The sequence below is a fragment of the Notothenia coriiceps genome, unplaced genomic scaffold, assembly GCF_000735185.1.
Source record: "Notothenia coriiceps isolate Sejong01 unplaced genomic scaffold, NC01 NC01_scaffold00019759, whole genome shotgun sequence".
NCBI lineage: Eukaryota > Metazoa > Chordata > Actinopteri > Perciformes > Nototheniidae > Notothenia > Notothenia coriiceps.
Window position 1 is genome coordinate 439,810 of NW_011352460.1, and position 12,635 is coordinate 452,444.

Sequence of the window (12,635 nt, forward strand, 5' to 3'; positions counted from 1 at the left end):
CACCCCCTTGTCTCTAAATGATTTATTTATAATCTGCAATAATTATCATTATACATTAGCAAGCATGCTAACACTCAGAGCTAGCCATGGAGCTAACGCTGTAGGCTACTGGAGAGAATATGTGTAACGTAATGTCCTTGTGGTAAACCCTGCGAGAGACAAAGGTTTGAGGAGGCTGTGGCTCAGTGGATAGTACGATGGACTTCGAATCAGGGGATAGCAAGTTCGAGTCTCACTGCAGTCAGCATGTCGTTCACCCCAAATTGCTCATGTGGGGATTGTCCACAGTACTGAATGTATGTAAGTCGCTTTGGATAAAAGCGTCTAACAAATAACATGTAATGTAATGTTTGAGCTCCATACTGTTTAAGAAATAAAGCTAGAAGTTGGTAGAAGCATAACATGGCATTTAATCACCGCAGCGTTTAGCTGAGCTTCTCCCCGTAGAAATCTCTCTAGCAAAGGGAAAGCTGCGTGATGCTACAAAGGGGCGCGGCTAGCAGAATCAGCCTGTTTGCAACAGGGCTGCAAAAGAGAGGTATGAGCAGTATGAGGCATGGCTACAATGGATGATCTGTTTGGTATTTTAAGCAAAAACTTCACAGACATGTTTTGTATAGGTATGGCCTTACAATATTTTTTACCAATACAGCATAATAGGTCCACTTTAAATTTCCATTCACGTGCCCAGTTTGACTTAATCTTAAATGCCTTTTTTGCCGCAAAACTTGTATATATTATGAGGGAAATTAAATCCTACCTGGAAAATCTGACAGTAAACACTATTTTCAAAATCAACTGTAATTTTAATATTGGCATAAAGCATTTCTGCCCTTTGTTTTGAGATATTGACCACAATGACCTAATACAACCAGATACTATATTAAAGGGCCAATCTATCATCGCCTGTTCTACAGCACTGTGCTCTGCCTCATAAATTGGTGTTCCACCTTCCTGTACGTGACTGTAGAGGAGCAGAGGGGACGAGTATGAAAGATGCAATCTTGCCTCTGCACCTCCGGGAAGCGGGGCAGTAAAGAAGATTGCTTATGTAAATAGCTCTGTTGCTGTAATCTTCTGTTGATGAGGTCTCTGATGTGACAGCTTGACACTGAAGATTTTCCAATTTTTTTGTTCTTTGAATTAAGGAGAATTTTACTTTTGACTCACAGGAGTATCAGGGCATTCGTTTAAGAAGGGATGTCCAATAATAATCACAGAAGCCGCAGCACTCATACATGGTAGTGCTTGATTAAAATGATGGCGTATCGAGGGAGTGTTTTTGTTAATGAAATTGGACAGTCATAATTGTTGTCCTTGGTCGTAGAGTTAATGCCGTGCTGTTTACTTTGTAAGAGCTCATCTTTATGCTGCAACTGGAGTGTGGTATTAACAAGCATGACATCCATGTAGGCTAATGCTAATTAGTGCGTTCTGCATGATTGACCGGACTTTTCCCTCGAGCCCTGCCAGTGTTTTCAGATTGTTTGGAGGACTTTCTGTTCTTTACTTATTGGGCTGATGCTGTTCTGCAGGTGTGCTATAGCAATGCTAGCCCAGCTTTCTGTGGTATGACACAACTGAATTAAGATATAACTTTCATGTTTGTGCATGCACACTCTCGCCTTACGCCCTTTTCTTGATGTGGACGGAGGAAGAAGCTGTTAACCTAAAAAAGGCCTGTGATTTTCTCATCCTCATTCCACACACGGAGGTAAAAAAGCAGCGGACCGAAGAGTTCCAAGACCTGGCAGAGAGGCTTAGCGATGACCCTGCTGCCCGCTGTCTTCACGCTTCTGACTGGCATTGAATGTGTGCGCATACCCTGCAGGCCTTGCATCAGCTTGAAGCGCACACAAGCTTCTCACAACTTCACACACATAAAACCTGCCCACTCTTGTGAGACTTGGGATTGTTTGTCAGCTTTTTGTGTGAACGCTTGTTCAAAGCCTTTGATTTGAAATGAAGCTGTGAGCAGAAAGACAAGCGGCACGGAGAGGTGAAGATACCAGACAATTCCATTCTCACTTCATTTGTTCTTATCCTTTGCCAGCTACCTAGTGTTTGCCATTCTATAAATAGGGTTGAGGAGATGTTGGAGAGGAGACTTTGTTGGAAAATGTATTTCCATGGAGACAGACTTCATTAGGCTTTGGATATTTGATCAGAGAGCCAATGAAAGGGACAGTATTCTGGGTGAGTTTAGCAAAAAGTATGTATTGCATTTCATATCGTCAGGAGAGTGTTGCCATAGCACTGTGGTTAAGTCAATTTACAAGAATGTTGTTCCTCTCTGCTGCTTGCAGATGTCTGTTTTGACTCCAAATTATGCAACCCCATCTTTCATACTTTGCCCATATGCAACAGACTCTTGAAACCATTGTGTTTGTAATGTTTACACCACTTTACTTTGCTTGAAACCAAACACATGCACAGTGAGTCAGACACACAAACCCAGATTTAAATCTAATTTCCATAGACCAGTCTCTGAGAGTACGAGCTTCTGCTCATTTGAATCTCCCTGGAATCTCATGATCCACTGGTATGATCCTGAATGAGTCATGTGAATGTGTTTTCCTATAATAGTGCTCTATTAGGTTGCTGTAAGTTAGGTAAATATTGCCACATGTCCAGCATATGGTAGCTTTATTCAATAAATGTAATGTTTTTGCTTTCGTTGTTTCCTTGTTGTGCTCATGTGGGTAACAGAGTGTCGTCTCCCAGGGTTATTGATCTGGGTGTGGCTGTTTGCAGTTTCTTTGGCATTGGATAAAGGAAAGTGCAATTTTTCCACTCTGAAAATGAAAGAAACTCAGCTGATACACATCTCATTGACCCAGTTATTTGTATCACTTCTTTGGTGTTTTATTTGCTGCAAAGCCCATCTGTAACAGAGCTCCATAAATGTATTTTTATGCATGGAGAAGAGACAATGATGAGAGAAAGGCTACAGATGTATTCCCATACAGCCGCCGCATGGAAATCAAAAGCTTGTCTTTCAACTAGATACCAGGTATCAGCCTGCTTGTTGTTTACCCAGGGAAAGTAGTCGAGCAGCAAAGAGGCAAGAGGCTGAGTTTAGCATCAGAGCGGATCAGTGATGCACCTCCAGCTGAGCGTTCAACTCTTAGTGCCAGACTCGTTACTGAGCTTGGTCCTGAGGGGAACCCTGGGGAAAGCCCAACCTGGACATCAACTGGACGGTAAATAAAATGTATGGAGGAAGGAAAAAAAGAAGGGGAAGTGAAAGTGGAGATTTCTTTAGGGGGAGAGAAGGCTAGGGGTATCTTGTTTTCTGGATAGGTTATAGCAACACAATCACAAGGTTGTTTTTGTCTTCAGCCCTAGGCAACATTTTCTAAAGTTATCCAGATATTTTATACCGCTTTTAGAGACATGTCAGAAATTCTTCTTGCCTAGAATCATGGCCATTTGCAGTTGAATTCAAACCAAGTAAAGGTTCTTGGAGCACTTCAAAAATCCTGGTGCTGCAGTTGCCTGGGTTACACTTTGCAAATTAATATTGTCCCTTTTTCCAACAGAGAGTTGAAGGTTATCCATCTCATTGTCTTCTGTTCTCTGCCCTATATGCAGTGGCGGCGCCAGGGTATGGCTGGGGTAGGCTACAGCCATACCAAGAAATGGCTTAGCCCCACCATGACAAATTACTTTAAAGTAAGCAAATTCAATTAAATAATAAGCAAAATGTTGAGAACACGGCTTGCGAAAATATACGGGTCGTGTCCACAACACACAAACTGATCCTGCTGTTACAACAAGTGCACGTTACTGATGCAATATGGATTAGACGTCACGTTCACAGTGATCCCTTTTTATTTACTACAACACAAATGTGCCATTTTTATTTCATACTGTTCCATTTTGATTGAGACAGGGAAATAATCTAAACCTCACGTGTGGCGTTTCACTGTCAAGGGGGGGCGATATAGCGTGTATGTAATTACATTGCAAATACTGACTTTAGCCCCACCACTGTATGGGTTAGCCCTACCATAGATTACCCAAGAAAAATACTCTTGCGCCGCCACTGCCTATATGCAAAAATGTCCTCAGTTCATGACATCATTTCATATACCAGGATATAGTACAACGATTCTCTGTGCAGACATGCATTCAGTAGGAAGCCTTCTTCACAACTCGGCCATTGGGTGACTGGCCTGCACTCTTCACTCCATTGAGTGAATAAATGTAACGCTACAATGCACAGGCAGTGGCAGTGTTCATTCTAGTCTTGAATTATTGAATTGCCTATGAGGCTTTCCCACAATTTATACTTCCTTTGATGATAAGCTGATATTTTCTTGTCAAATATAAATTAAAGAGAGCTGTTGCTGTTCATTAAAAACATATCTTATTTCACAAAAACCCACAGGGAAAAAGGCATGAAGTCTTATTCTGCAGTATATTACTTTATTACCATTTACTTCACAACTCTCACTGTAGATCCCAACTGACATCTTAAGCACCAAAATACATTTGTTATGTCTTTAAGGCATTGGGAGAGTCCGAGCAGGAGTAGTCTGTCAGCGCACATAGCCTCATAAAAAAATACTGATCAGATAAATGGCTACTGTCCTCCTTTAAATTCTGATGGAAAACAGACCAAGATGGACGGTGCATCAACATTTTGAAATGCTTGTGATACCTGTACCATGAACAGGACCTGCGATGTGATCATGGTGGTTAACCCTATCACAGGAAGGCACACAAAAAGCTTTTGTTTGCCTCAATGATGTCATGGAGATTTGAGGTTCACTCAAACCGCAATAATGTCAACATTAGTTGGGTGCCTTGCAGAGATCTGCTGATTGAAAACCGCAGCATGTTCCGTTTTCATTAATAATATGTTACATACACATAACTCTTAAGCAGAGCCATAATATTGCAGGTCAGCAGAGTTACTTCCTGATATGTGCAGTGGAAATGATATACAACCTCACCTTACAATGCCCAAATATCAAGTATGCTGTAAGTATCGGGTTAAAGAGAGACAAATGGTAGGTGATAGGACAAGCCATTCAGTCAAGTGGGAGTAGTCGGTGCTCCTGTAACCCCTTAATGCCTTAAAATGTGTTAAATCTTTGAAATATCACTGTTAATCTTAATAAGATAAACATTTTAATACTGGATTTTAAATGTTATAATGAATAGTCCAAGCATTTTCAATCTGTTCAACACAGTTGTATTAACATTTGACTGGTTATCTTATGTGGTTGGCTGTAGTGCTGCAGTTTGGATAGATAGGCAAAAAGCAGGAAGCAAAAACTTTGCATCCTTACATACAACTGACCACCTCCTGTGCCTCTTCTACATTTTGCCCTTTTGGGATACAGCACACCATATCCTTAATTCCACTAGAGACACATGACAGGCCTATAAACATTTAATTGGTGTGGTCGACTAGAGTTGCATTACAGTTTGTACTTGTAGCTGCAGCGTTGGGAAGCTACAGACTCTTGATCAAGAGGCCGAAAAAGTGCTTGTGGTTTTTAAACTTAGAGATGCGGGGTGCGGACATTATGCAGTTGCCGTTTGTGCTCATGCAGCAGCTGACTCTTATAAGCAAACTACTTCCTATTCGGATACCTTAAAACCCTTATAGCTTTTTCTGCTGGCGGTGTAGAATAAGAGCCACTTAGTTTAGGAACCTGGCGCCAATTCTGAGTGCAAGCCATATTATACTTAATATATACAGCAGTTGGCTGTGTCACTCAATTATATACCTAATTGTGTAAACACTGAATGTTGGTATTGATTGAGAACGTGCCTTCTTCTGTTCCAAAATTATAATCTAGCACAGTGTGTTGGTGGTTCTTGCTATTTGTGGCTTTCACTGATGCTAAGAAGGAGTGCTTTGTAATGACGACACACACAGAGACCTGCAGACATGCAGAGACACCCACTCAGACAGAATGTGTTCCTGCACTGTTCTTCCTCTCTGTTTCTCTTCACTCACTCGTCTCCCCCTCACGCCCACGCTTCTACTCTCTGTGCTGCTGATCATCGGTTTATCTGTACAGCTCTGTAGGATGTGTAACTGTCTTTTGTTTCAGATAAAGCAAACCACACATTTCATACAACCATTTTGGTTTCACACCTATTTTTTGGCTCTCGGCAGTCTATTTCTGAAGCTTTACATGGGAGCCTTCCTCTTCTGCACTTTATATTCTTTTTGTCCTTCCTTACTTTGGTTTGTTCTGACATTTTAAGGCCATTCCAACATTTACAGCAATGCAATATTGTTGCTATCTCTGCCCATTCTAAGCTTTATTAGGATAGCACCTGGGGCCATAAATCAGAAAATTATATTTTGAGTCGATGTAAGACTTTTTCTATAATGTCTCAGCCTTTGTGCTGCCTGCACAGCCCTTTTATTCTGTCCTATAGTCTGCCCTTGTTTTTCCCTAGTTCTCATCTTGAGAAACCTGGGGATGAAGCTGCTTTGTTGCCGTATTCCATTATGAATGAAGGCAGTTTTCAGCCTGCCCATTCATCTCTGCTGCAGCAGGAGACACTGAGCTGTCAACCTCACTTTCTGCACACCCCCGCCTTCCTGACCCTGTTTGCATAAACAGGGAATACATTGCAAAGGGGGTACTACTTGATTGCGTCATGTTTCTCCGGTGATAAAATGAGGGCGGCCAATGACTGTGCAGCCCTCTCCCCTTCTGTCTGGTTTATATTGGTGTGCCGGACCCTGCAGCATGGCTACGCTAATTTCTTTGTCCGGACTTGTCACACATTTGTACAACCAAACAAATGCACACAAATGTCTATGTACTTGAGAGGCTGACTGTGTCTATGATGTGGTTAGTTTAAGTCCTTCACATCCCCTCGGCTTACTTGAGCAGGTGATTGCTATGTATCCTTGAGCCCCTATCTTTATATGTATACCCATCATCAGGGAACATCCAGGGAAGCCTTGTAACTGGATCAGTTCTCTTAAGCTATAAAATACTTTCATTGGATTGGACAGCGGTCACTCAGCAGCCTCCCCACCCCTCTTTACCCTGCGTGTGCAGGCAACGGGTTGTGCTTAATGTGTTGGAAATTTCATGTAATTCTCCACTCCTCATCTCTTCTCTCGGTGGCCAGTGATTGCATGCAGCCTCTCCACTTTCTCCTTCTCTTAACCCCTCCTCCATCTCCCTTGGGTTGACTGCATTTCTACTACTAGTGAGGGAGATGCAGACTGGGTGAATGAGAAAGGCAGGAATAAGAAATTAGAAAGTAAGATACGGGAGTGGGCAGATGTAGCCAGATTGCTCACCTTGATTCCAACTTTGCCATTTTACTCCCTATGCAATATGGTTTCAGAAAAAAAACCGTTATTGTCATGCTGTTCCTTCCTAGAACTCAGAAAGCAAAGTCAGATAAAGAGGGATCTTGGGCAACCTCTCTCTTAACCATCAGATACAAATTGGCTAACTACAACATTTCCCATAACTAACTGGATTAAAACGCACCTACAGTAATTTGCCAACAACAGTGTGACGGGATAGAAAATAAATTACTTCTGCAACATTTTGCACCATGGGAGTGCCACATGGCTTGGTCTTAGGACCATTGATCTTGTGATTTTGAAAACATTCTGTATGCATATGATCGATCGATACACCCATTGGCAGATAATGTATCAGAACGAAACATATATTTTTGTAACTCTCTTTTGTTGTTCTATAAAGAGTAAGCGTTTACTCTGGACTATGTACCTTTCCATAGTAACCTGAATATGTTTCTTTTTATACTCAATGTGTAATTTAAAATAGCTGCGTGCAATAAGAAAAGAGAAAATGAATTAGGTTAATAAGGCCGTCCCCTATCTGTACCAAGCCCCCAGGAAGTGCGCCGGACTCTGAGGAAAATATTCGTTGTGGCCAAACGGCGGTACTACACTTTCGTATCAGTCGCTGGGCCCGGAAATACTTTTCCCATTGACTAACATTGGGAAAGAGACTTCTGTAAATCGCTGGATCATTTTTTAAACTAAATAAACTACCCAGTATGAACATTTGTATAGCCCTTATTAAAAACATTCGGTCCTCAAGTTGTAAAATGTGCTAATAACGTTAATCTGAGAGTTATTATCCTCGGCATCTAACCCACGGGACCACGCAGCCCGGCACGTTCATGTTACGTGTTCAGTACTACATGCGTTTTACCTTTACCCATGGATGCACAATAAGAACGGATTATATGAATACTTTCGTGACGTTTCGCTCTCTCAAAAATTGGGCCATTTTGTCTTCATGCTCCAATGAGCAACTCTCATAGGAATGAATGAGCCTCCCACGCTGTATCCAGTTCTTATACATGATCTGTACTGGCTCTTTTCTCGATCTGGTGTACTGGTTAACTCGCTTAACTGGGAACAAATAGCAATCCAATCAATTTACTTACAATTATCTCACAGCAGCCCACACACACACACACACGCACACACACACACACACACACACACACACACACACACACACACACACACACACACTATAAATAGTTTTTTGTACAGTACGCTCCATCTGGATTCACTGAGTTGTATTGTTATGTGGTGAAGTGTTAAGTATTATTTTTAGGCTTTTGAATTGTCTAATTCTAAGGAGTATCAGGTGCTTGATATTCCCCACTTGCTCCCCTCTTGTGTATCAAGGCTTGAGTTGGTGCTTTTACTTGTTGGAATTTCCCCCTGCGGTGACTGGAGCGGCAGAGTTGTCGAGGGTGTACAAGCTATTATCAACTGCTTCCATGCAGAGAATTATTTTTCAAAATGAATGAATTGTTATGGCTAATCGACTCTTTGGTAGACATTGCTGAATACACAGTCGGATGCCAACTTTGCAGAGCACACACACAGGCCTATTCGACTGCTCCATCTTTCACAGAGGCGCACTTAACTTGGCATCTGTTATATCTAAGATTAACTATTTGCCAATCTGAGTTGTGAGGTATCTTGCATAAGAAGACATCTGAGTCCTGTGGCTGCTTGCTGATGAGTCGTTTCCAGTAACTGGGGAACACGTCAGTTCAGGCGTGGGGAATGTGCAGAGAGGATAAAATACTGGAGTCTGCGCCTGCCTCAGACTTCATGTGAGCGTTACAGTACATAACCTGTTGCTGCGGATCAGGCAGCTCTCAGGTGTCAACACACTTACAACATGTGAAGCATCATGGATTAGTAGTTGGTGTGATAGGAGCTACCTGAAAAGACTGCAAGCTGTGCACCCTCAGAGTTTAGGTTTGGCATATCACAGTGAGATTGGTCCCTTAGCAGCAGCAAGCTCATAACACACTCCGTCATAAATCAATCAGTAAATCAATACATGGCTGCCAGCGGTTGCTTATTTTCTCCCTGTGACAAGGAGAGTGGAGCACGTTCTGAGTGTGTCACAAGGGATGTGGCTGATGTATGTTATTTCATTTGAAATGGAAAAAAATTCCACTTCTATGAAGTTGTTTTGTCGAGAAAAAAAACGTTTACCACTGAAAATGTCCTCATGATAATAACAAAAAGCTAATGCATAACAATAGAAAGTTACTCCAATAACAACAACAGTTCTTGCTTGAAAGAAATAATAATTTCCACTTAAAAATCAGCATACAGTAAATTGTTAATAGGAATATATATATACATAGGGCTAATTATTATCCCTAGTTTATTGCCTTGCAAGCTTTTAGAAACTGCATTCAGTCTCACCCTAGTTAGCGGTGAATGCTTGAAAATGTACTATTCTGCTGACTGGATAACAGTATGGGATGTTTTCGTGTCTGTTACATTGGCTTTGCAAGCAGAAAATAAGTCTGTCTCTTTACCTGCTTATAGCTTATTGTGTTTGATCGACAAAGAAAAGGCATTGTCAGTAGGGACTTAACCTGCTGGTGCCTTGTGTATCAGGAGACTTGGTTGTTATGTTGAGCGTATACATGCTGTATAATGCTACTACAGTGCTTGGTATCTAGAGAGAGCAGCTGTTGTCCTCAGTGGCATCTAATCAACAGAAATAGTCGGAGCCTCCCCTCACTGGGACACGGGCCTCGTGGTGCAGACAGGTCACAGCGACTCCTTTCAGAAACAACGCATAAATAAACTGAACATACGATAGTTTATTTGGCACTTCCTGGATTATGTTAGTGCCGGTAACGATACATTTTTCATTAAAGTATCCTTTTTAACTTTGATTCTTCTTTGAATCCGAATCAGAAACACTTAACACATACGAGGAATGCATACATAAACACAGTCAAAGAAGATCAATTGTAATTGCCTTTTATACTGTTACAAACTCTTTTTATATTGGTTAAGCATTGTCTCAATAACTATATTTCTGGGTTCTATGTCAATATTGATTTAAAATGACTATGTCATCCTTGAAAATCAAACAGGATTTATGTATGAATTAGTTGACATCATGAAGTCATCTTAATGTTTTGGTGTTTATTTTTTGTACACCATAGACCCACTGTTATTGCACAACAAGTAAAACCTGTAGTACTTTTTGAACCAGAATCTTATTGACCCATACATACTGTATTATTCTGTTGCCGCAGCGTGAATTCACTGCCAGCATGAAAATGAGCCGGTTTGGTTGCTTGGCCGAGACCTCACATCAGTAAATACCCCACATCACTGTGGATACTCTCTTGGCGGTTGTTGGATACTTTTTTATAGTTGCTGGACTCCTGAGTTAATGCTGTAGGCCTGCCTTTGTAAATATAAGGAGGAGGGAGTAATCCTGCAGCAACATGCTATCTGTTATCTCTGACCTTAGCACCAAGGTCCAATGCCTATCTTAATGGTGAATACACTGTGTTAAAAAGCTCCAGTTTGTGTTGAAAGGTCCATGTCAAACACACTCATAAACAATGGAAAGTGTGTTTTAATAACTGACTCAACAATCTTTCCCAGTATTATTTCTGCCTATTTGCAGAGCTGGAGGCAAAAATGTCAGCTGGTTATCATAGCAGCTCCCCAAGGGTAGCTAATGTTCAAGCTTGACTTGTTCTGAGCCTTAACAACCCTGCATGCTGAGAATCTCACTTTCCGTAGAATATATTCTGAGAGAAACTACAGACACCATTTCCCAAAGTGTTCCTTGTGTAAAGATAGATTCATTACTGTTAGTGTTTCCACTGGCAAAAACTCAAATGGCCACACTACGAGCTCTGTCCTTCCTTGTAAAAATGTAATTTTCCAATGCTGAGAGTCGTTAAAAGAGAGGTAATTGTGTGTGTAATAACACATACTGTAGAGAGACATCCATTTGTAGATTTGAGCTCTGATACAGAAAGGACACAGCAGATATGTCATTAGACAGATTAATATATATTCACGTGCCAGCCTGCTTTTTATAGGTTATTTAACTGATTACTAATGGTTAATTAATGTATAGCTTACATTTACTGGCAGCATGGGGGCTTAGCGGTTAGCCCTGCATGTCACAGCTGCCTAATGGTGCATCTCTGTGTGAATGTTCTTCCTCTGTCTGTGTGTGGGTTTCTTTCCACAGTCACAGCACATGCAGATTTGTTGACTCGATAGCGCTTGTAGTTGTGAATAAAAGTGTCAATTTGAGTTTTGAGTGTGAGTGTTAGTCCTGTGATAGACCAGCGGCCAGTCCTGGGTGAACGGAGCTTCTTTCACCACTGCATGCTGGGATACAGTTCAGCCTGGAGTAACACACCTAACACACCACGACATAAAGTGCAGACAAAACAATCAACATATTGGGTTAAAAAGCAGGTGGCAGGGTAGCTCTTTTTGCACTTGCTCTTATTATCTTGATCATAAAAAGTTAAACATTTAAAATGAATTGTTACATGTTTCTAAACTAGGTATTAAATATGTTGGCAGATTATACCACTGTTATGCTGCAATGTAGATACATGTGTTTTTAGAAGTCTAGCTTGTCTGTAAAAAACGATTTATGAAGCAATTTACTTTACTCTACTTTAAATAATGTGACCTTTTGGGATTGCCTTTCTAACTAAGTTAGAAGTATTAGAACCCATTAAAGCACCACCAACCAACCCCAAGATTTGATGCCGGTTTTCGAGAAAAACAAGTTAAGACAGACTCCTTAATTATGGGAGTGTTTTTTGCATCTTCAGAACATCTGAAAGCATGCAGATGAGAAACATCTAATATTTGCATGTTCCTGTGGTTTGCACCTGCAGTCTTCCACACACTTTCAAACTGAGTCATGAACGTGACATTTGGGATGTGAGTGAATCAGGTCCTAACTGTTTTATTTTTAACAGCGTTGCCTCTTAGATGTGCTGGTGGTGATGGTGGATGGATTAAAAAAAAAAATCATGTCTGACCTTTCAGGGTGTTGTTGCTTTCTGTGCCTAAAGCAGGTTTGTTGAGCGCTTGAGTGACATACAAGTGTGTGCGATCAGAGCCCCACAGAGGCTGCATAGACATGGGTCTCATATGAGTGGTTCATGGGGTACACTAGTTGGTTTTCAGCATGCTCAGTCAAGGTGTTTTAATGGAGACTTCATCTCCATCTTATTTTTCTTCAGGGCTGGGAGGCAGGCAACATCTGAGCACGTACACTAACTTTAAAGTGAAAGTATTTTAGTCAATCCAGTCTACCGTGACCCTCTGTCATACA

At 41.2% G+C, this 12,635-nt stretch overlaps 1 protein-coding gene across 1 annotated transcript in view; it reads left to right on the plus strand.

Annotated features, from left to right (window-relative positions):
- The first annotated feature begins 2,160 nt into the window (after window positions 1–2,160).
- The window catches only part of mcu (mitochondrial calcium uniporter), a 40,240-nt gene continuing 29,765 nt past the window's right edge, over window positions 2,161–12,635 (plus strand). Inside the window, exon 1 of the mRNA XM_010779008.1 lies at window positions 2,161–2,196. Coding sequence (XP_010777310.1) covers window positions 2,176–2,196 — 21 coding nt within the window. The 5' untranslated portion in view covers window positions 2,161–2,175. The remainder of the gene's footprint in view (window positions 2,197–12,635) is intronic.